The sequence below is a fragment of the Electrona antarctica genome (genome assembly GCF_951216825.1).
Source record: "Electrona antarctica genome assembly, chromosome: 4".
Lineage (NCBI taxonomy): Eukaryota > Metazoa > Chordata > Actinopteri > Myctophiformes > Myctophidae > Electrona > Electrona antarctica.
The window spans coordinates 54,159,971-54,181,324 of NC_136809.1; the positions used below are offsets into that span (position 1 = coordinate 54,159,971).

The window sequence follows — 21,354 nt, forward strand, 5'->3', positions numbered from 1 at the left end:
GGCAGAACGGGAGGGCAAAAAAAAACACGAGAGCAGGTGACTTCAATCAGTCGCCGCAGAGTACAGAAGTACCTGACGTCACTCCTTCTTCATCCTCTGGGTGGCGCTAGTGCTTTCTCTATGGAGAATAACGGTCGCGGGTCATCGTAGAATCGTCTCGTATAACTTAAGCATTGTGGTCCAACAATAAACAAAGTGTCTCGGCCATGATATTGTCGGGGGGGGAGGCTCTGTATCTGGGAGTAATTAACGTCCTATCTAACTATACGATAGTCGGTCACTCATATTTGATACAGTCTGTTTCTGAGCATATACCTATTTACACAGCAGGGGCCAATAAGACAATCATGGAAGGAGGTACAAGGACCCGCACTGTCGGACACCATTCTTTTGGTAAAGAATTACTTTAACCCATTTTGGACTGAGGTTGATAAAAAAAAAGATTCTAAATCATAACATTTTTCTGAAAAACCCATGTTTCTATGTCAGTGGTGCTCAACCTTTTTCATGTCAAGGACCCCCAGAATTATCTCTATTGGGCCACGGACCCCCCATGTCAAAATATGTAGTTCCAGGGGACCCCCCCCCCCCGCCCCAGAAGCCAATATTTTAATTAAAAATGTTCGCTCGGGAAATATATATTCAAAGATGTGCACCACATTTCTACGACTTTTCAAAAAAATAGCAGACCTACAAGCTCGTAGCGCGCCACTCGGTGGCGCGCTACGAGCTTGTAGGTCTGCTATTTTTCAATAGCTAAAGCATGACATAATGCTATAAACACCAAGAGGGGTTCCCGCCCCAAAATGGGTTAAATGACAAACGATTGTTTCAATAAAGTAATTCTTCACCAAAATAAGGTCCTAAACTCCTTCCTTGACAGTCCTGTTTCTATGGCCACCTAATTCAGCAGCAGTAACATAACATTAGTGTTTTTTCTCTCGGTTAGTCGATGCTTCATATCCATGAGAGTGAAACCCGCCGGGATTCATTTGTTTATTTTTGGAACACAATTCTTATTAAATGCGATGTAATACAAAAAAAATCACACCCGTGTGAACTGAGTGGTGTAAGGTCTGTCTGACGTAATGAAATCATGTCTGACGTAATGAAATCACACCCGGGTGGGATTTCATTACCTGGCTTTGTTTGTGCAGAAAAAATGAGCATGGTTGCTATGTTCACCCTGTTCACCCGGGTGTGATTTCATTACGTCATTACAACAGGGTGAACATAGCAACCATGCTCATTTTTTCTGCACAAAAAAAGCCAGTTTTAGGAGTGGTTTACACCACTCAAAAATGTGAGGGGCGCTCTTATTATCATCACATTCCGTCCAATCACTTTTGGCGTCCTCACTTTTGTAAAGCCCTCAGCCAATCGGATCATCGCTATGGGGTACTACACACGCACACACAAAGCGCAGGGCACATAGGAGGGGCTGGCGCCCCTCAAAAGGTCTAGGAGAAAATGGCGACGCAGGTACAGGGCGTGAGAATGACGTCAGCATTCAGTGCTCTGTGGCTCTCCGTGTTTTCAGCCCCTCCCCCCTCCGAGGGGGAGGGGCTTGGGAAGCGGGAGGATGACATCATAATTATGATCGATGGGGGTGGTGGAGGAGGAAGGCGGGGTTAACTAGAGGCAGGCAGCGCTGTGATTGGTGGTTGGGTTGGGTGGTCGGCCGGGCGGGGTGGGTGGCAGGTGAGTGGTGGTTGGGTTGGGTGGCGGCAGGTGATTGGTGGGCGGTCAGTGGGCGGAGCCAGCGTACTCCGGGTTAACAAATGAGAAGCCTTGGAAGTCGTCCTGCTCCAGGGCGGAGATGACGTCATGGTCGGGGGGGGGTCAGCACGGTGGGGGTGACGCGTGAAAAACCTGTCAAAGTTCTCACCGTCACGCCCACACTGTGGGGGGGGGGGGGGAGGGGGGAGAGAGAGAGAGAGAGGAGAGAGAGAGAGAGGAGAGAGAGAGAGAGGAGAGAGAGGAGAGAGAGAGAGAGAGAGAGGGAGAGAGAGAGAGAGAGAGAGGGAGAGATGAAAGCATGGAGTGAGTATATGGATGGATAGAGAGAGAGAGAGATAGAGAGAGAGAGAGATAGAGAGAGAGAGAGAGAGAGAGAGAGAGAGAGAGAGAGAGAGAGAGAGAGAGGGAGAGAGAGAGATAGAGAAAGATAGAGAGAGAGAGAGAGAGAGAGAGAGATGGATGGATGAAGGAAATAAAGACGACAAACAAACAAAAGAGAAAAAAGATAAATACAACTGAAACATGATGTCAACCAATCAGATCATTCACAGCCTAGACTGTGAATGATGTCAACCAATCAAATCATTCACAGCCTCCTAGATAAGACTGTGTGGATTTACATTGGTCCATTATTAGCCAATGACATCTGGGTTAAAAAAAAAAAAACATTGGTGGACTGAGCCCGCCAATGGCAGCCGAGCATGCATGCCGTTGACCGGGAGCAGTGACCAATGGGATGGCTGGGTTGAGCGGGGGGTGCGGATGAGTGAGAGCCAATCAGTGTTCAGCTAACTTACACCTGAGCTTACCAAGCACAAAGGTATTGAGAGATCTGACTGTGTGTGTGTGCGTGTGCGTACGTGCGTGCGTGCATGCGCACGTGCGTGCGCTTGTTGTTGTTGATGAGTAGAGAAGTGACCATTTTTGAAGTGGCATGTACATTTGACCACAGTTTGGAAGAGGCATTCCTTACCAAAGGTGCTTAACTCTATTTTTCCGCTAGGTGGCGTCATATACCAAGTCCGTATATATACGTACCCCAACGTAGAATCTGTCTATATAATGGTTGATGCCTACGGAAGCCTTTAACATTGGTCCCATAGCAACGCCCCACCGTTCCAACTATGGGATTGCAAATATATTCACAGTGCAGAGCAGTGGACGAGACCGTCATAACTCTGGTTCTAGGATCGCTGTCCTTGGTGGATTTTCTGCCATCCACATTTCGGATTGAATTTGTGCCTTTGTACTGCGACGCTGTCACCATGTAAACGCTTCTGACGAGAGGTAAGGAGTGTGTGAGTGTTCCAATGCTGCGGTAGTGTGTGTAGCGAGAGTGTGTGGTGGGCGGGCAAACACTGTCTTCTTAAAGTGAGCGTGTATGCTGGCCCCTGGTCATATATGGGATCACAGTCAAATCAGAGCACGTGTTTGAGCCAGAAAACCCCACCCAGACCACAGAAAATCTACTGAATGTTAAAAGTTGGGTGCAATTGAGCTCAGAAAACCTAAAAAAAAAAGAAAATTACAATAACTTGTTTTTATGTCACAATCCTTTTAAGTACCAGCGTCTTAAGGATGCTATTATACAGCGTAGCTACAAATATAAACTACTTACAATTTACAATTTAGGCATTTAGCAGACGCTCTTAATCCAGAGCGACTTACATTAAGCAATAACAAAAAGCATGGCATACATCACATGTATAAAATGTAGTTATCATGAATCATGCGTAAACTAAGAACGTAACATTGGAGTATCTATGTCAACTATACATACTATACTACTTGTATAGTACTATACTTGTTTTGTTTCTATTTGGAACCCTCTGTAATGCAGAAAAAAAAGTGTGTGTGTGTGTGTGTGTGTGTGTGTGTGTGTGTGTGTGTGTGTGTGTGTGTGTGTGTGTGTGTGTGCGTGCGTGCACTCACAGCCTTGGGTTTGAAGGGAGGCTGCACCTCCTTGCTCTCCAGTTTGTCCCAGTCGATGTATCGGAAGAAGGCGTGTTCTTTGATGTCCCGTTCCCCCTCCGGACCGCAGCCCAGACGCTTGGCCGGATGCTTGGTCATCAGCTGGAGTGTCACACACACACACACACACACACACATGCACACACACGCACACACACATACACACACACACGCACACGCACACACCTTGAGCCAAAGATAGAAAACACAGTCTCTCCTACTCTGCAGACGTACAGACAGACTACAGGGTCTGTCTGTAGGCAGGAGGGAAGGGACACACCTGATAACAATCTCCTCCCTGTCTCAATTAGGTGTTCCTTCTCCACGTCGACTGTACCTTTGATTACAGCTTAGACTAGAGTATACTGTAATTATTAAAGTGCTAAAAGATCACCAGCCAGAGCAGAACATCTCACAGTAAAGCCCTAAACCACACCAGAGGGTCGCCTGGTGTGCAACTACTCAGGGACGGATTAAAGTGAAAAAGGGCCCTGTGCACAAATCGCAAAGGCCCACCCCCGAAGGTGCCGATTTATTTTCCCCTAATGTGTTTGGCACAGGTTTAACTGTCCCTATAGCAGCCTAACGGTAAGGCTGACTGAATAGATGTGGATGTGTTGGACGAAGCTCAAATTGAACTTTACTCAGGTATCTAGTTTGTCACTGTCCGACCTTCCTAGTCTGTGTTATTAAAGAAAAAGCGGGCGATAATGGCCAAAACTTGAAAATCGCCCGTTTTCAAGATGTTTTGGCCATTATTTCTGGAACGGAAAGTCCAATCTGTTCAGTTCAAAGCTTGTTGGAAGCGTGACTTTGAGGACATTCTGAATCCAAGGCCCCCCATTAGCTCAGGGCCCCTGTGCACGTGCACATTTGGCACAAGCCATAATTCATCCCTGCAACTACTTGCAACTAGGGGTGCACGATTATTATGCGAAGCTTGCGTAGCTAGCAGGCAGACAACTCATTAGCGCGCCTACCTGATCAGGTGACTAGTCTCATGCACTCTTTACCTGATCAGAGCGGCTATTTAAACCTCTCTGCCTACCTCACATTATTATTGCGTCATCAATATCGGCGAAAATAATCTTCATTATTTTGAGACCGATCCGATATGGTATTTTTTTATGGCCAATATGGCCGATTCCGATAGGCTACCGATTATATTGTGCATCTCTACTTGCAACCATTATTCCCAATGGTTTGTTTTGTTGCAAGGAGTTGCGAGTAGTTGCAAGGAGTTGCAGCGGGTGTGGTTTGGGCCTTATGCGCTACAGATGTGAACTTATAGTTTTGTATCTTTGGCCTATAGGGTACGTCACGTGCAACAGCTGGTTGTGGGGGGTCTTCAAATGGCCGGCCTCTCCAAAAGAAGGGCCAAACAGTACTGCTCAATATCGGTTATTCTAGGAAGCCGCTCAATTTGTGTTGTAGTGTTGTATGTAACAATGTTCTGCCTCATATGCACCTCGTAGCGATCTATTATCTGACTGCTCTGCTAGTGTTAATGTCCCTTGTTTCCTGTACTTCTGTTTATGTGGACATACTGTAAATACATATCTCAAATGTGTGTGGGAAAGCAATATAGCTGTGTGTGTGTGTGTATGTGTGTGTGCACTCACTCCCTTGCAGATGGCCACTGCCTCCTTGCTCATGGCCTTAGGGTAGGAGACGTGATGCTCCATGATGGACTGAAACAGTTCGTCCTCGTCCTCGCCGTCGAACGGAGGCTGAGGAGGGACAAACACAACCGCTATGAAACCCACGGAGGCTGAGGAGGGACAAACACAATCATTATGAAACCTACGGAGGCTGAGGAGGGACAAACACAATCATTATGAAACCCACGGAGGCTGATGAGGGACAAGCACAATCATTATGAAACCCACGGAGGCTGAGGAGGGACAAACACAATCATTATGAAACCTACGGAGGCTGAGGAGGGACAAACACAACCGCTATGAAACCTACGGAGGCTGACGAGGACAAACACAACCGCTATGAAACCTACGGAGGCTGAGGAGGGACAAACACAATCATTATGAAACCTACGGAGGCTGAGGAGGGACAAACACAATCATTATGAAACCCACGGAGGCTGAGGAGGGACAAACACAATCATTATGAAACCTACGGAGGCTGAGGAGGGACAAACACAACCGCTATGAAACCTACGGAGGCTGAGGAGGGACAAACACAATCATTATGAAACCTACGGAGGCTGAGGAGGGACAAACACAACCGCTATGAAACCTACGGAGGCTGAGGAGGGACAAACACAACCGCTATGAAACCCACGGAGGCTGACGAGGGACAAACACAACCGCTATGAAACCCACGGAGGCTGATGAGGGACAAACACAACCGCTATGAAACCTACGGAGGCTGAGGAGGGACAAACACAACCGCTATGAAACCTACGGAGGCTGAGGAGGGACAAACACAACCGCTATGAAACCTACGGAGGCTGAGGAGGGACAAACACAACCGCTATGAAACCTACGGAGGCTGAGGAGGGACAAACACAACCGCTATGAAACGGTAAAACGATAGTAAGGATAAATGCACACACGCGGACAAACACGCAGAGACACACACACACACACACACACGCACACACACACACACACGTACGTACCTGTCCTGCTAGCATCTCGTACAGCAGAACTCCGTAGGCCCACCAGTCTACAGACCTCCCATAGGGTTGGTACGCTATGATCTGTAGGAGAGAGAGAGAGAGATTACCGCTGTGTTAGATCTGGTCCGTAGCCTTACTGCCGTTGCATTAAAGGGCCACTTCACCCCTTTTGCAACCAGATCTTATTTTAATGATGTTTGGGAGACAAGAAACACTTTCCTGGAGTTTTTATGTGGGTAATATGTGTGTGTTTTTTTTAATTATATTTCAGTATTTCAAAGTGTCCATGGGCTCCATTCAGTATTTTAGCTGTGACGTGAGCGCGAGCACGTGAGATACTTCCAGGTCCTACTTTTGTGTCCCCATAGAGTTATACTGTGACGCTCCGTCGGATAAATCTGAGACGGAAACAACCACGAAAGTCTCATTTTACCGCTTTCCTCGCAACAACAAAGCTGCGCTGCTCTCCCAAATCTGGCTGTGACAGGCCGTCTGCCCCACACGGAATACTATCGCCATTTTATTTCATTGTGTCAACTAAATCCTCATTAATGCAAACTAGATTCAACATACTCAAGCCTGCAAACATTCTAAATATGCCCCCGAAATATTTTACTGAGCAAATGGACTGTTACCACCTTCAATAATAATGATAATAATAGTCTTTATTGTCTCCACATCCTATTTTTTTTTGTCATGGAAACTTGTACAAAAAATTTATAATTCTACTCGAGTTGGAAGCATTAAGACCCATTTTAACCCTCAATGGCTTCCTTTCTGAAAAATAACATCATTGTAAAAAGATTCACGCGTTTAGATATTCTATTTACAATGAGATGCGGACGGGAGCTGGTGCCACTTGGACCCGGACGTAACGTAGCACTACAAAATGATGTCGGACTTAAATACTGAATGATGTCATGGACACTGCAGCTCACTTCCTTCCTGGACTACAATTCCCATAATGCTTTGGTCCACTGCTCCTCTTCGTGGATAGGGGGAGGGCTGTCTTACTGAGACAACATGCAGTCCAGGAAGTGAGTGAGCCCAGTGTCCATGACATCATGGAGCCCTGCATGGACACTTTGAAATACTAAAATATCTAAAAACACATTATTACCCACGTAAAATCCCCAGGAAAGTGTTTCTTGTCTCCCAAACATCATTAAAATAAGATCTGGTTGCAAAAGGGGTGAAGTGGCCCTTTAAGGCTCTGCCACTCTTTGCTTCTAGCCCTCGCATGAAATGCAGACCAGCCTCTCTGTAATTAGAAAGCCTACTTTCCTTAGTGGACGCACTCTGAGCCACCCACCACATGTATAAAATGCACTTTTTTGGCCAGAAAGGGATTGTTTTTACACCGGAAAATAAATACTTTGAGTTACTCCACTGCGACCCTCTACCGATATTGCCAAGAGAAAAATCTTATAGATAAGATTTTCCTTCCGCAGAGTGCGTCCACTAAGGAAAGTAGGCTTTCTAATTTCACAAACCGCCGTGTTTTAACCCATTTTGGGAGGGGAACCCCTTTTAGTGTTTTAAACTTTATGTTATAATTTAGCTATTGAAAAATGGCAGATCTACAAGCTTGTAAAATCGTGAAAATGTGGCGCAAATCTTTGAATATATATTCTTTCAGGTCTGCTATTTTTGAAAAGTCGAAGAACGACTGACATAGAAACAGCTTTTTCAGAAAACTGTCAGGATGTAGAAGACATTTTTAGAATCTGATCTCAGGTCAAAATGTGTTAATGGCGTTCCCACCTCGGGGGCGATGTAGTCTGGCGTTCCACAGAAGGTCTTGGTGGTGACTCCGTCCAACATGTTCTCTTTACACATGCCGAAGTCTGCGATCTTTATGTGACCTTCAGAGTCCAGCATCACGTTGTCCAGCTTCAGATCCCTGTGCACACACACGCACACACACACACACACACACACACACACACACACACACACACACACACACACACACACACACACACACACACACACACACACACACACACACACACACACACACACACACACACACACACACACACACACACACACACTTGAGGGGCGCTCTTATCATCATACATCATCTCATTCCAGCCATTCACAATTTGCGTCCTCACCTTTGTCTTCAATGTTTGTGTTTATATAAACACACAAAGCCCACACAAAGCCCCCTCCCCCCCCCTCTCTCTCTCTCTCTCTCAACAATCACCTAAAAAAACAAAACAGCTAGTTGGGCTGACGACGTCACGGCATGTCCAGTCCATATATGGATATATCCGCACACACCCCCCCATCCCCCCACCATAAAACCTTACATAGAAGTGAAGCGATATAAAAAGCAGCGTTTCATAATATGATCATCACTCATTTAATGTGGACGAAGAACACGGCCTTCCGTCAGCAAACAAACGAACAAACAAAACATATATAAACAAACATGGCCGAGGTCGCGGAGCTCCAGAGGATGAAGCTGGCGGAGCTGAGGCAGTCGTGCGAGTCCCGAGGGCTGGACGCCAAGGGGAGCAAGGCCGAGCTGGTGGTCCGGCTGCAGGCCCTGCACCGGGAGGAGACCGGAGGGCCGGACCACCACCAGGTCAGCCTCGAGGAGACCGGAGGGCCGGACCACCACCAGGTCAGCCTCGAGGAGACCGGAACTCAGGAGGACCACCGGGAGCAGACCGAACAGCAGGAGGCGACCGGACCACAGGAGACCGTCGTCGAACCTCAGGCCCACCAAGTCAGCCTCGAGGAGACAGGAACCACTCGGGACCACCACTGGGAGGAGAATGGACCGCAGGAGACCGTCGGACCTCGGGACCACCAGGTCAGCCTCGAGGAGACCGAACCTCAGGCCCGCCGGGAGGAGACCGAACCTCAGGCCCGCCGGGAGGAGACCACAGGACCACAGGAGACCCGGGAGGACCAGGATCTCCAGGCGGAGGACCACCCGGTGGTGTTGGAACACGGAGGAGGAGACGTAGTAGACGAAGGAGTTCTGGCGGAGAAGATGGATGAAGAAGAAGAGGAAGAGGAGGATTTCTCGGCTAAGAAGGGCGCGGCGGGCGGCCGTGCCGCCGCCGCCGCGGACACCGCGGCCGACACCCACGACGACGTGGACATGACGGACGAGAAGGACTCGGTATGGTCCGACAAGAAGAGGGTGGTGAGGATCTCTGCTCCCGGGTCCACGACCACGACGTTCTCCGGAGACAGACTGCTGCAGCGCGCCAAGCGCTTCAACATGACCCCCACGGCCCAGAGCCTGAAGGCCGTCCGCGCCACCCGCTTCGGGTTCAACAACGACGGAGGCGCCGACGACCGCGTCCACGCTCAGAGTAGTCCTTCTTCCTCTCCGGCGCTGCCACCACGGGGCGCCGTTGTCTTCGCAAACAACAACAACAACAACAACTGTGGATATGGATCTGAGGCCATGGACGTGGTGGACCAGCTGAAGAAGCGCGCCGAGCGCTTCGGAGGAGGAGCCGTCGTGCCCACCGCCACCGTCCTGCCGTCGAAGGTCGACGACGGCGACGAGAGGCTGAGGAAGAGGAAGGCCAGGTTCGCCGACGGCGGCGACCAGAGCGCCGAGGCCAAGAGACGCAAGAGAGTCGAACGGTTTGGACAAGTGTAAAAATAATCAAAAAGAGTCGGATTGGTTTTTTATCATGTTTACAGGCGTGTGTGTGTGTGTGTGTGTGTGTGTGTGTGTGTGTGTGAGCGCCATAATTTAGTTGTTTTCCCAGGAAGGCTAAAGGGCACGTCATACGAACGCCAGAAGAACCACGTAAGGTGCCATCTTTGGGTCGTCGCTTGGGGCGGGAGGCCCAAAAAAAGCGACCCAACTAAAGACCATGCCATGAGGAAATGCCGGGCCTGAACCCGACCGACCCAGCTGGAGGAGGTCACTGCAGCTCAACGGCTCAGTCTGGCGGCAGCTCCTCCAACAAGGAAGTGGCGCAAAAGCTTGAGGATGGACAGAGGTGACCGACGGACCAGGAAACGGTCAAAGGAGACATTAAATCCAGCACCACACAAGTGTTTTTCCCTGTTCTGTTTGTGGCAGAACGTGTGGATCACGGATTGGACTACACACACTCGTGTATAGTCACACTGCAGCACTCACAAGACATAAGAGATGGATTGTCATCATCGGACACGATGGACAACCTTAACCCATTTTGGGGGCGGGAACCCCTTTTGGTGTTGAAAAATATTTTTGAAAAGTCGTGAAAATGTGCCGCAAATGTTTTAATATATATTTCAGAGCGAACATTTTTTAACTAAAATATTGGCTTCTGGGGCGGGTCCCTGTAAGCATGTGTGTGCGTGTGTGCGTGTGTGTATCAATGAGAGAAATCTAAATCAAAAACATAAAGCAGCAGGTGTTATAGATGAGGTTAATGAGTGCTGCTGCATCTGTAGGTCCACATAGCAGCAGGTATCTACGTATATGACGCTATATAGTCATATGGTGCATAAGGTATAGCAGCAGAGCCACATAGCCGAGATTTGCGACATTGACGGGGCAGAAAAACCGAGCGTTCGAGCGCTGTTCGTGCATGGAGAGTGACGAGCTGGAGTTTGAAATACATATTGTTTTCAACGAGGGGCGGCGCAACTATCAGCAATTTTACAGGCATGTGTGCAACATGATGACAACTGTTTTATAAAGCATTGCACGGTGACAGTTTAAGTCTCTGTGATGTTTATGTTGTAGTATTTACTAACACACGGTCTAAAATAAAAGGGATTTACGATCATTAAATGCTGGGGCTGTTGCCGCCGAGTCCAGTGCATTCTGCCTGACTTCCGGTCCAGGACTTTGTCACTCTTCGCCAATATAGGTCTATTGTAGAAGAGCCGCCGTTGGACTGAAGCCCCGTGAAGTGAACGGAGTTGTCATAACTAGTCCTACACAAGACGGGTATAGGCTTCAGTGGATCTCTGTTCTTGCCAAGATGGTGGATTTGAATTTGCCGAAAACATGTCCAAAGTGAGAAATCAACGGGTGAGGATTGTCACCGTTCCAATGATTAAGAGTAGCCTCGCCGAGCCATGGGGCCCATAGCTCGGGAGCCTATACCTCCTGTTTCTGTAGCGTGAGGCAGCTTGATGTACAAGTACACCTAGTATGTCGCAGGGACTTATACCCCCCAATCCAACCCTTGATGCTGAGTGTCAAGCAGGGAGGCCACTGGGTACCCCCGACCTCCCGGTCTCAGGGCGGACACTCTAACCACTAGGCCACCGAGCTGGTTCCATGATTAGTCCCTAGTATTTACACGTGGCGTCCAAAGCCGCTGACCGGTCAAGCGCGTCTGCGTCTGTACAGTTCTCGGCAGGCCGTCTTAAGTTCCTCCACCCCATTCTTTAGTCCAGGTGGTGCTCAACATGCGGTCAGTGACCCACTAGGGGGTCCTCGGAGTTTGTGTTTTTATTAACCAGTTGCACGTCTCTATCCTGAGGGGACAACTTTCCGTACAGAGAATAGCTTGCGCTCTAGTTCTTTGTGAGCTTGTAGATCGGATAAATTCGGACAAACATAGGGTTTGTCCTATAGGGCAGGGGTTCTCAACCCGTGGGTCGCGACCCCTCGGGGGGTCGCCAAATTGTTTTAGGGGGTCCCCAAATTATTTAAAAAAAAAAAAAAAAAAAAAAAGATTGTTTTTTAAATTTTATTTTCACGATTTTTCAAAAATAGCAGACCTACAAGCTCGTAGCGCGCCACTCGGTGGCGCGCTATGAGCTTGTAGATCTGCTATTTTTCAATAGCTAAATTATAACAATGCTTAAAACACCAAAAGGGGTTCCCGCCCAAAATGGTTTAAGGTTATTGTAGCAGTCAATTTATATTGGGGTCGGGAGGGGGCGGGGCGGGGGTCCCGAGACATTGCCAAAGCATTTCCGGGGGTCCCCGGCCAAAAACGTTGAGAACCCCTGCACTACGTAACGAGGGTACCTAAACACCTGATGTCAGTCTGCTATGATGTCAGAAATGTGACATCAGGCATGTCTATATATGGGCACAATCACGGGCACACAATATTTATTTTTCCATACTCCTGATATTTCAGTAAGTAATAAAAAAAGGGGTTCACAATATTATCATCCAAAATTGACTAATAGGACATCTGTAAGAGAATAAAACAAAAACAAACAAACAAACAGCTGCCGAGTGGAACAAAATATCAGATCTACAAGACCTTTCCATTGTGACGTGCCTCGTGTCTCGTATAGATCAGCTATAATGTTGCTATTTGGCGTAGCATCAGGTACGCTACGTCAAATAGCAACATTATTATTTAGTCACCGTCTCTTGTTGATATACACTTTGTAAACATTAAATAAATAAAAACCCTCGTTCATACGAAACCAACGTTCGACCTTCAACCGCCCTTATTCTGGCACAGCTTTCGTCAATCAATGTAATTCACATTTAGCAAAGCCCCGCCCTCTCCCACTTAAGACACTCCCACTTGGGACACTTTCCAGCCGGGCTCATTCATTCCAATGTAAATATCATGGATTTTTACACATTAAATACCGGTTCATTTTTGGAACCGGACCTTCGAAATCTCTTCCAAATCCGTCAATAAGGCCCTGCCGCATGCACTGGGAAAAATATGTGCGTGACATTTCTTTTTTAAAAACAATGTTTTATCATATAGGAAAACTATTGGTGGAGAGGCTTGTCTAACCCAGAGTACTATAGTAAGAGAGTGGCGACACTAGCGTCAACTCCCACTGTAACAATGGAATGCGGAAGTGCTCATTCTATCTCAATGAGATAGTTCCAGCCATAGGAGCAATGTTTGGAACTATAGCCCATAGGGCACCCGCTTTGCGGCGAGATCAAAGTGTGTCGCCACTCTCCTACTCTACACTCTGGTCTAACCCATGTTGTGCTTAGCTGTGATTGGACCATAGCAGTTTGGGGAGGGGCTTAGCTATAGGTCAATTATGAGGCAGCAACGATATCTAGTTCCTTTTAGCACAGAGTGGACAGATTTTTAGACACTGCATTCATTCACACGCAAAGCTACGACTTGAGCTAACCCTCAAAGGGACACTTCACCCTTTTTACAAAACAATTTTGGGCGGGAACCCCTTTTGGTGTTAGCATTATGTTATGCTTTAGCTATTGAAAAATAGCAGATCTACAAGCTCATAGCGCGCCACCGAGTGGCACGCTACGAGCTTGTAGGTCTGCTATTTTTGAAAAAAATCTTTGAATATACATTCTTTCAGAGGACTTTTTATTTATTTTGACGTCAGGCCTAAATGGGTTAATGACATGTAGAAGATTTATAACACTTTCCTCTGGTCTTTATGTGTGCAATAATATGTGGTTTTAAGATATTTTACATTTTCACAGTGTCCATGATGTCACGGACAGTTTCCATGATGTCATGGACACTGATGATGTCATGGACACATGGGCTCACTTACTTCCTGGACTACAAGTTGTCTCCATAGAGTAATAGAGGATAGAGTGGACAGCCCCGCCCCCTGCTCTTCATTTCGATGGAAGTTGCTCCGTGGCGTTTTGAAGCACCCGGAAGAACGCTCTATTTCTGCATTTTTTTTCTTCGATTTTGACACCAACATTTGGTGCCCAAAATGCGGAAGTGCTCGATGTTAAACGGTTGTCTCAGTAAGACAGCCCTCCTCCTATCCACAAGGAGGAGCAGTGCACCAAAGCATTATGGGAATTGTAGTCCAGGAAGGAAGTGAGCACAGTGTCTGTGACATCATGGACACTGCTAAAATATCTAAAACCACATATTTTACACACATAAAGACCCCCAGGAAAGTGTTCTAAATCTTCTAAATGTCATTAACCCATTTTGGGGCGGGAACCCCTTTTGGTGTTTTAACTAAGCGTTATGTTATACTTTAGCTATTGAAAAATAGCAGATCTACAAGCTCGTAGCGCGCCACCGAGTGGCGCGCTACGAGCTTGTAGGTCTGCTATTTTTGAAAAATCGTGGAAATGCGGCACAAATCTTTGAATATATATTCTTTCAGAAAACGTCAGGCCTAAATGTCATTAACATATATATATATATTTTTTTTTTGTTGCAAAAAGTGTGAAGTGTTAAACAACAAGGAGAATGCAACATATGTCAACATAACATCAGAGTAACTCACCGATACACGATGCCTTTAGAATGGAGGAAGAAAAGTCCAATGGCTATCTCTGCTGCATAGAACCTGTCACACACACGCACACGCACACACACACACACACACACGCGCACACGCGTCAAATATATTGCGTCTATGTGTGTGTGTGTGTGTGTGTGTGTGTGTGTGTGTGTGTGTGTCACTCACACAGCATGTGGTTCCTTGAACTTGCCGACTTGTTGGATTTGATACATCAGATCTCCTCCGTTTATATACTCCATGACGAAATACAACCGATCCTACAGAGACAGAGACAGATAGACAAGACAGACAGACAGACAGACAGACAGACAGACAGACAGACAGACAGACAGACAGACAGACAGACAGACAGACAGACAGACAGACAGACAGACAGACAGACAGACAGACAGACAGACAGACAGACAGACAGACAGACAGACAGACAGACAGACAATAAAACAGATGTATGACAAAAAAAATTGTTTAATTTTAATAGTTTAGCCACTGCCAAGCTTTTTTTTGTTGGTATTTGCTAACCTTCTAAGTAGCCTATAGTCACAGAATACATCATCGTTATAAGAATAAATAGGATACCACAATACCGAAAAAAATACAAATACAATACAAATACAAATACAATCTTCTGTATTGTTCCTATATATATATAGACATAGCAACTTCTAAAATGACACAGGTGCGTGCGCATGCAGTACCATGGTCTGGAAGCAGAGTGTGTGTGCGTGCGTGCGTGTGTGTGTGTGGGTCGTACCATGGTCTGGAAGCAGTGCGTGCGTGCGTGCGTGCGTGCGTGCGTGCGTGCGTGCGTGCGTGCGTGCGTGCGTGCCGTACCATGGTCTGGAAGCAGGAGTGTAGCTGTGTGAGGAAGGGGGGTTTCCCGGACAGCGCGAGGACCCTCTTATCCACCATGGTACATTCCAGTGTGTTTGTGTGTGTGTGTGTGTGTGTGTGTGTGTGTGCGGGTCGTACCATGGTCTGGAAGCAGGAGTGTAGCTGTGTGAGGAAGGGGGGTTTCCCGGACAGCGCGAGGACCCTCTTCTCCACCATGGTACATTCCACGTCGTCGTCCTGGATCACCACGTCCTTCTTCAGGATCTTCACGGCGTACAGCTCCTCTGCTCCCTTACGCTCCGCCAGCATCACCTGCAGGACAGGAGGCCTCATTACAGCGGAGCTGCAGGAGTTGTAATTATATATAGCCCTTCGCTAAGTCCCTCCCCCCAACCCGTCCTTGTCCAATAGGCACGTTAGCAGAGAGGAGACATGGCAAGCTGTCCTTCCCACCCACAGAGATGCATGTTAAAAGGGTCACGGTGGCACAGTCGGTAGTGCTGTCGCCTCACAGCTAGAAGGTCCTGGGTTCGATTCCCGCTGGCGGCGTGTTCCCTCCTCCGCGTCATCAGTGCCCATACCCGAGGCGGGGTTGGCGAAAGGGACTTTCTGTGTGGAGTTTGCATGTTCTCCCCGTGTCCCCTAGGGTATAGGTACCCTCACACAAATCATGCAGCTCTAAACTGCCTCCCCCTGGCCAGCCGGGGCGCCTGGTGGAGAGGAAAGGAACTGGTCGGAATAACGTGTTCCTTCCACGCGCTACGTCCGGCCGGGGAAACTCTCCCCCGTCATGTGAAAAGAAGCAGCTTGGACTCCTCATGCACAGAAGGAAGCATGAGGTCAGTCTGCTGCCCTCCCCAGGTTGGCAGAGGAAGTGTAGCGCCCAGGATTACATTAGATAATTGACACTGGGTGAAAAAATAGGTTGCACAATCGTGGGATACAAATTATTTAAAAAAAAGAGATGCATGTTAAATGACAGGGATTTCTCCATATAAATGATCGATCATTTCAGTAGCAAGAGCTCCAAAATGTCTTCTAAAACTAGTCAACCAGGCCTGCAGTAGGCCATGCACTGGACAAATGTGCATGACATTATTAAAAAAAAAATAGAAATACGATGGAGAAAGAGTATCCAACAATCAACTCAACGAGGTCCAACGGGAGTTTTCATGTTGCATGGTAAGAACCGAGTTCCAAACAATGGAACTATCCCATTGAGACAAAGCAGGGTGCTATGGGCTATAGTTCCAAACATTGGAACTATATCCCATTGAGACAAAGCGGGGGGCTATGGGCTATAGTTCCAAACATTGGAACTATCCCATTGAGATAGAATGAGCACTTCCGCATTCCATTGTTACAGTGGGAGTCAACGCTAGTGTCGCCACTCTCTTACTAGATTATTCTGGGTATAAGACTACGGTCATTAGTATTATTGCCACCACCTGGGTGGGTCAGTCGTGTAACTTTCCCAACGTTAAGCCGTGTATATGTTCAACAACACAGCCATGCAAAATAACATCGACAGCTATGAGGTGGCGAAAGCTTGTCCTGCATAGCAACGGTTGCTAAACAAACTACTTGGATTGCCATTGGACAATCGCTTTTTGGGGATGGGATTTAGTGAAGGGCTAATTGTAGTTGTGGCGATGAACGTGTGTGTGTGTGTGTGTTGCCGTGGTTACCTTCCCAAAGCTGCCCTTCCCCAGCACCATGATGAAGGTGAAGTCGGACAGCTTGACTCGGTCTTGGTTCCCGTTGGTGTCGTACTTATACACCGAGGATGACGAGGACGAAGAGTCACCACCGCTCTTACCGGGACCCACCCTCGCTCTCTGGACGAGAGAGAGAGAGAGAGACAGAGACAGAGACAGAGAGAGAGAGAGAGAGAGAGAACAAAGGAGAGAGGTTGACACCTGTCCCAAACTCTTCTCCCTTCTGGCTCCTAAACTATGGAATGCACTTCCCATTGCAGTCAGAACTGCAGACTCACTCCCAGTCTTCCGCCGCAGTCTGAAAACCCACCTCCATCTTAGCCCGTACATGCCGTAGCACTTGTCCTAGCCGCGACGACCTTACAGGCATAATATGCAAAGGCTCAACTTATGTAACTTAAATAGCACTTTATGTTGACATACAACACTCTATGATATAGATATTCCACTGTTAGGTTCTTAAGCTTACGTATGATTCATGATGACTATTTATGTATTTTGATGTATTCGATGTATCGCTCTGGATTAACCCATTTTGGGCGGGAACCCCTTTTGGTGTTAGCATCATGTCATGCTTTAGCTGTTGAAAAATAGCAGATCTACAAGCTCATAGCGCGCCACCGAGTGGCGCGCTACGAGCTTGTAGGTCTGCTATTTTTTGAAAAATCGAAGAACCACTGACATAGAAACATAGCTTTTTCAGAAAACTGTCAGGATGTAGAAGACATTTTTAGAATCTGATCTCAGGTCAGAATGGGTTAAGAAGAGCGTCTGATACATGCCTAAATTGTAAATGATAAATTGTTGTACATTGCGTGGCGTCGTAGCCACATGACTTTTATTTCCATCTTTAACCACTTAAACCCTACAGTAACTATACAGTATATAGTTGACTGGAGTTCCACTATTTTGCAAAACATTTTTGAATAGTAAAAATGGCCAGTCTATACAAGCTCCCAACGTGTCAATGTAGATTGGCTAGTTGAACTATTTAAAAATGTTTTTCAAAATAGTAAAAAAAAGGCAAAGAAGTTTAGGGATAAGGGGTTTAGCGGTGACGAAAATGGAGCCCTTAGATCTTTAACTCTTGAGAGATTGTTAAACATCTGCATTACTACATTTACAAAAAGTCTGTCTACACAATTAGAGAATGTAGAAGAATTGTTTTTTTTTTCATCAAAAGTTTGCCTGTTGTCTCTCCTAATGGTACCGACATCCAGTGGCGTGCACAGACATTTAGAGGGGCAGGTGCTCAAGTTAAAAAAGGGCACCTTGTGCAGCGCGTGGAACCGGCCGGTTGCCTTAACCCATTTTGGGCGGGAACCCCTTTTGGTGTTAGCATTATGTTATGCTTTAGCTATTGAAAAATAGCAGATCTACAAGCTCATAGCGCGCCACCGAGTGGCGCGCTACGAGCTTGTAGGTCTGCTATTTTTGAAAAATCGAAGAACCACTGACATAGAAACATAGCTTTTTCAGAAAACTGTCAGGATGTAGAAGACATTTTTAGAATCTGATCTCAGGTCAGAATGGGTTAAGAAGAGCGTCTGATACATGCCTAAATTGTAAATGATAAATTGTTGTACATTGCGTGGCGTCGTAGCCACATGACTTTTATTTCCATCTTTAACCACTTAAACCCTACAGTAACTATACAGTATATAGTTGACTGGAGTTCCACTATTTTGCAAAACATTTTTGAATAGTAAAAATGGCCAGTCTATACAAGCTCCCAACGTGTCAATGTAGATTGGCTAGTTGAACTATTTAAAAATGTTTTTCAAAATAGTAAAAAAAAGGCAAAGAAGTTTAGGGATAAGGGGTTTAGCGGTGACGAAAATGGAGCCCTTAGATCTTTAACTCTTGAGAGATTGTTAAACATCTGCATTACTACATTTACAAAAAGTCTGTCTACACAATTAGAGAATGTAGAAGAATTGTTTTTTTTTTCATCAAAAGTTTGCCTGTTGTCTCTCCTAATGGTACCGACATCCAGTGGCGTGCACAGACATTTAGAGGGGCAGGTGCTCAAGTTAAAAAAGGGCACCTTGTGCAGCGCGTGGAACCGGCCGGTTGCCTTAACCCATTTTGGGCGGGAACCCCTTTTGGTGTTAGCATTATGTTATGCTTTAGCTATTGAAAAATAGCAGATCTACAAGCTCATAGCGCGCCACCGAGTGGCGCGCTACGAGCTTGTAGGTCTGCTATTTTTGAAAAATCAAAAATATTTTTTTTTTTTTCAAAAGGGCACATTGCCCCCTAGTGTCTATCTGTGCACGCCACTGCCGACATCAACACAGCAAAAAATTGTGGACAAAATCTTATCCAACGACAACAAAAAACATTCTAGGTTTTGGATGCACACGGAACGATACAGACTCTCTTTTATGCCAACTGCTATCAGACTATACAATGCATAAGAACTTCCTCCCCCCCCCCCCCCCCCCCCCCGAATGGCATATGGTCCTTGGTGGTGCTGGTCTTGTGTGGTTTATGTCCATTTGTGTCTGTTTTTGTGTTTCTGTCTGTCCAGTAGTTTTAGCTTTCTATGTGTCACATTGTGCTGTTGTAACGCTTCAATTTCCCCTCGGGGATTAATAAAGTACATCTCATCTCATCTCATCTCATCTCTGATACTCTAAATGTCATCAAATGGTGGTTCCGTGGCTCAAATGCAGAATAAATAATGGACCTTGATATGAAAAGGGTTTTAAACCACTGTTCTAGATACTAAGCAATGATTACTGTCACAATATAGAGCTATGAAACACACACTATAAAACACACTAATCATGGCAATAAACAAAACATAAAAAAATGGGCCGAACAAAATGATTAGAAAGAAGGACAAAAAAGGGCGGGGCACTTTTTCTTTTTTGCCCCCAGAAAATGTGTTTATTGTCATGATTTGACTGGGCTGTTGGCTTTGGTCTCACTCACACTGTTGCAACATGCATACAACATTTGTCTTGTCCGTGTTTAATGGCCGCCCCAATGCATTTCCAATGGAAGTCGCATGGTTTGACAAAACATTTTTGTTTGATGCGGGGAGGGGGGCACAACACAGCCATCAAACAAAAATGTTTGGTCAAACCATGTGACCTCCATTGGAAATGCATTGGGGCGGCCATTAAACACGGACAAGACGCAAGCCAAATGGTGTATGCATGTTGCAACAGTGTGAGTGAGGCCTTCGTCCGAGGTGTCCAGGTCTTTAAATAAATACTTTTTGAAACGTCTATGGGGAAAAAATGAACGGGGAATTCTCTTCTGGTTCTCTCATCGTTCTTAAAGGGGGCGGGACACTGTATAGCAATGATTACTGTCACAATAGAGCTATTTAACCCCATTCTGGGCGGGAACTCCTTTTGGTGTTTTAAGGATTATGTTATACTTTAGCTATTGAAAAATAGCAGATCTACAAGCTCGTAGCGCGGCACTGAGCTTGTAGGTCTGCTATTTTTGAAAAATTGTGAAAATGTGGCCCGAATCTTTGAATATATATTCTTTCAGAGCGAACGTTTTTAACTCAAATCTTTGCTTCTGGGAGGGTCAGGGTTCAGATGGGGGGGTCGGCGGCCGATTTCATATATTTTTGGGGGTCCTTGACATGAAAATGCTTGAGAACCACTGACACAGAAACATAAGGGTTTTTCAGAAATTTAGAAGGCATTTGTAGAATCGTTCTCAGGTCCAAATGGGTTGACCCATTTTGGGCGGGAACCCCTTTTGGTGTTAGCATTATGTTATGCTTTAGCTATTGAAAAATAGCAGATCTACAAGCTCATAGCGCGCCACCGAGTGGCGCGCTACGAGCTTGTAGGTCTGCTATTTTTGAAAAATCGAAGAACCACTGACATAGAAACATAGCTTTTTCAGAAAACTGTCAGGATGTAGAAGACATTTTTTGAATCTGATCTCAGGTCCAAATGGGTTAACGCTGTTACTGAACAAACACGATATAGCAATGAATGATTACTATCACAATATAGAGCTATTTAACACATGCAAAACACATTTAGAAATACACTGTTCCCCTCGCGGGGCAGCGGCGGCGGCTCAGGGGTAGAGTGCCTGGATGGTAACCGTAAGGTCGCCAGTTCGAACCCGGGCTCCCCCAGAGTTACTGACTGTCGAAGGGTCCTTGAGCAAGACTCTGAACCCCAAATTGCTCCCGATGTGCTGGTTGTGCTCGGTGTATGAATGTGTGTGTGAATGGGTGAATGTAATGCACAATCTCTGTAAAGCGCCTTGGATAAAGGCGCTATATAAATGCACCATTTA

General features: G+C 46.4%; 1 protein-coding gene across 1 annotated transcript in view; it reads right to left on the reverse strand.

Annotated features, from left to right (window-relative positions):
- Nucleotides 1–639: 639 nt before the first annotated feature.
- Nucleotides 640–21,354, reverse strand: part of LOC306922249 (protein kinase C beta type-like) — a 183,505-nt gene continuing 162,790 nt past the window's right edge. The window contains 12 exon segments of the mRNA XM_079499683.1: nt 640–697; nt 769–1,839; nt 1,841–1,858; nt 1,860–1,901; nt 3,673–3,813; nt 5,334–5,441; nt 6,350–6,430; nt 8,114–8,252; nt 14,504–14,566; nt 14,687–14,778; nt 15,491–15,664; nt 17,041–17,190. Coding sequence (XP_079355809.1) covers nt 1,747–1,839; nt 1,841–1,858; nt 1,860–1,901; nt 3,673–3,813; nt 5,334–5,441; nt 6,350–6,430; nt 8,114–8,252; nt 14,504–14,566; nt 14,687–14,778; nt 15,491–15,664; nt 17,041–17,190 — 1,101 coding nt within the window. The 3' untranslated portion in view covers nt 640–697; nt 769–1,746.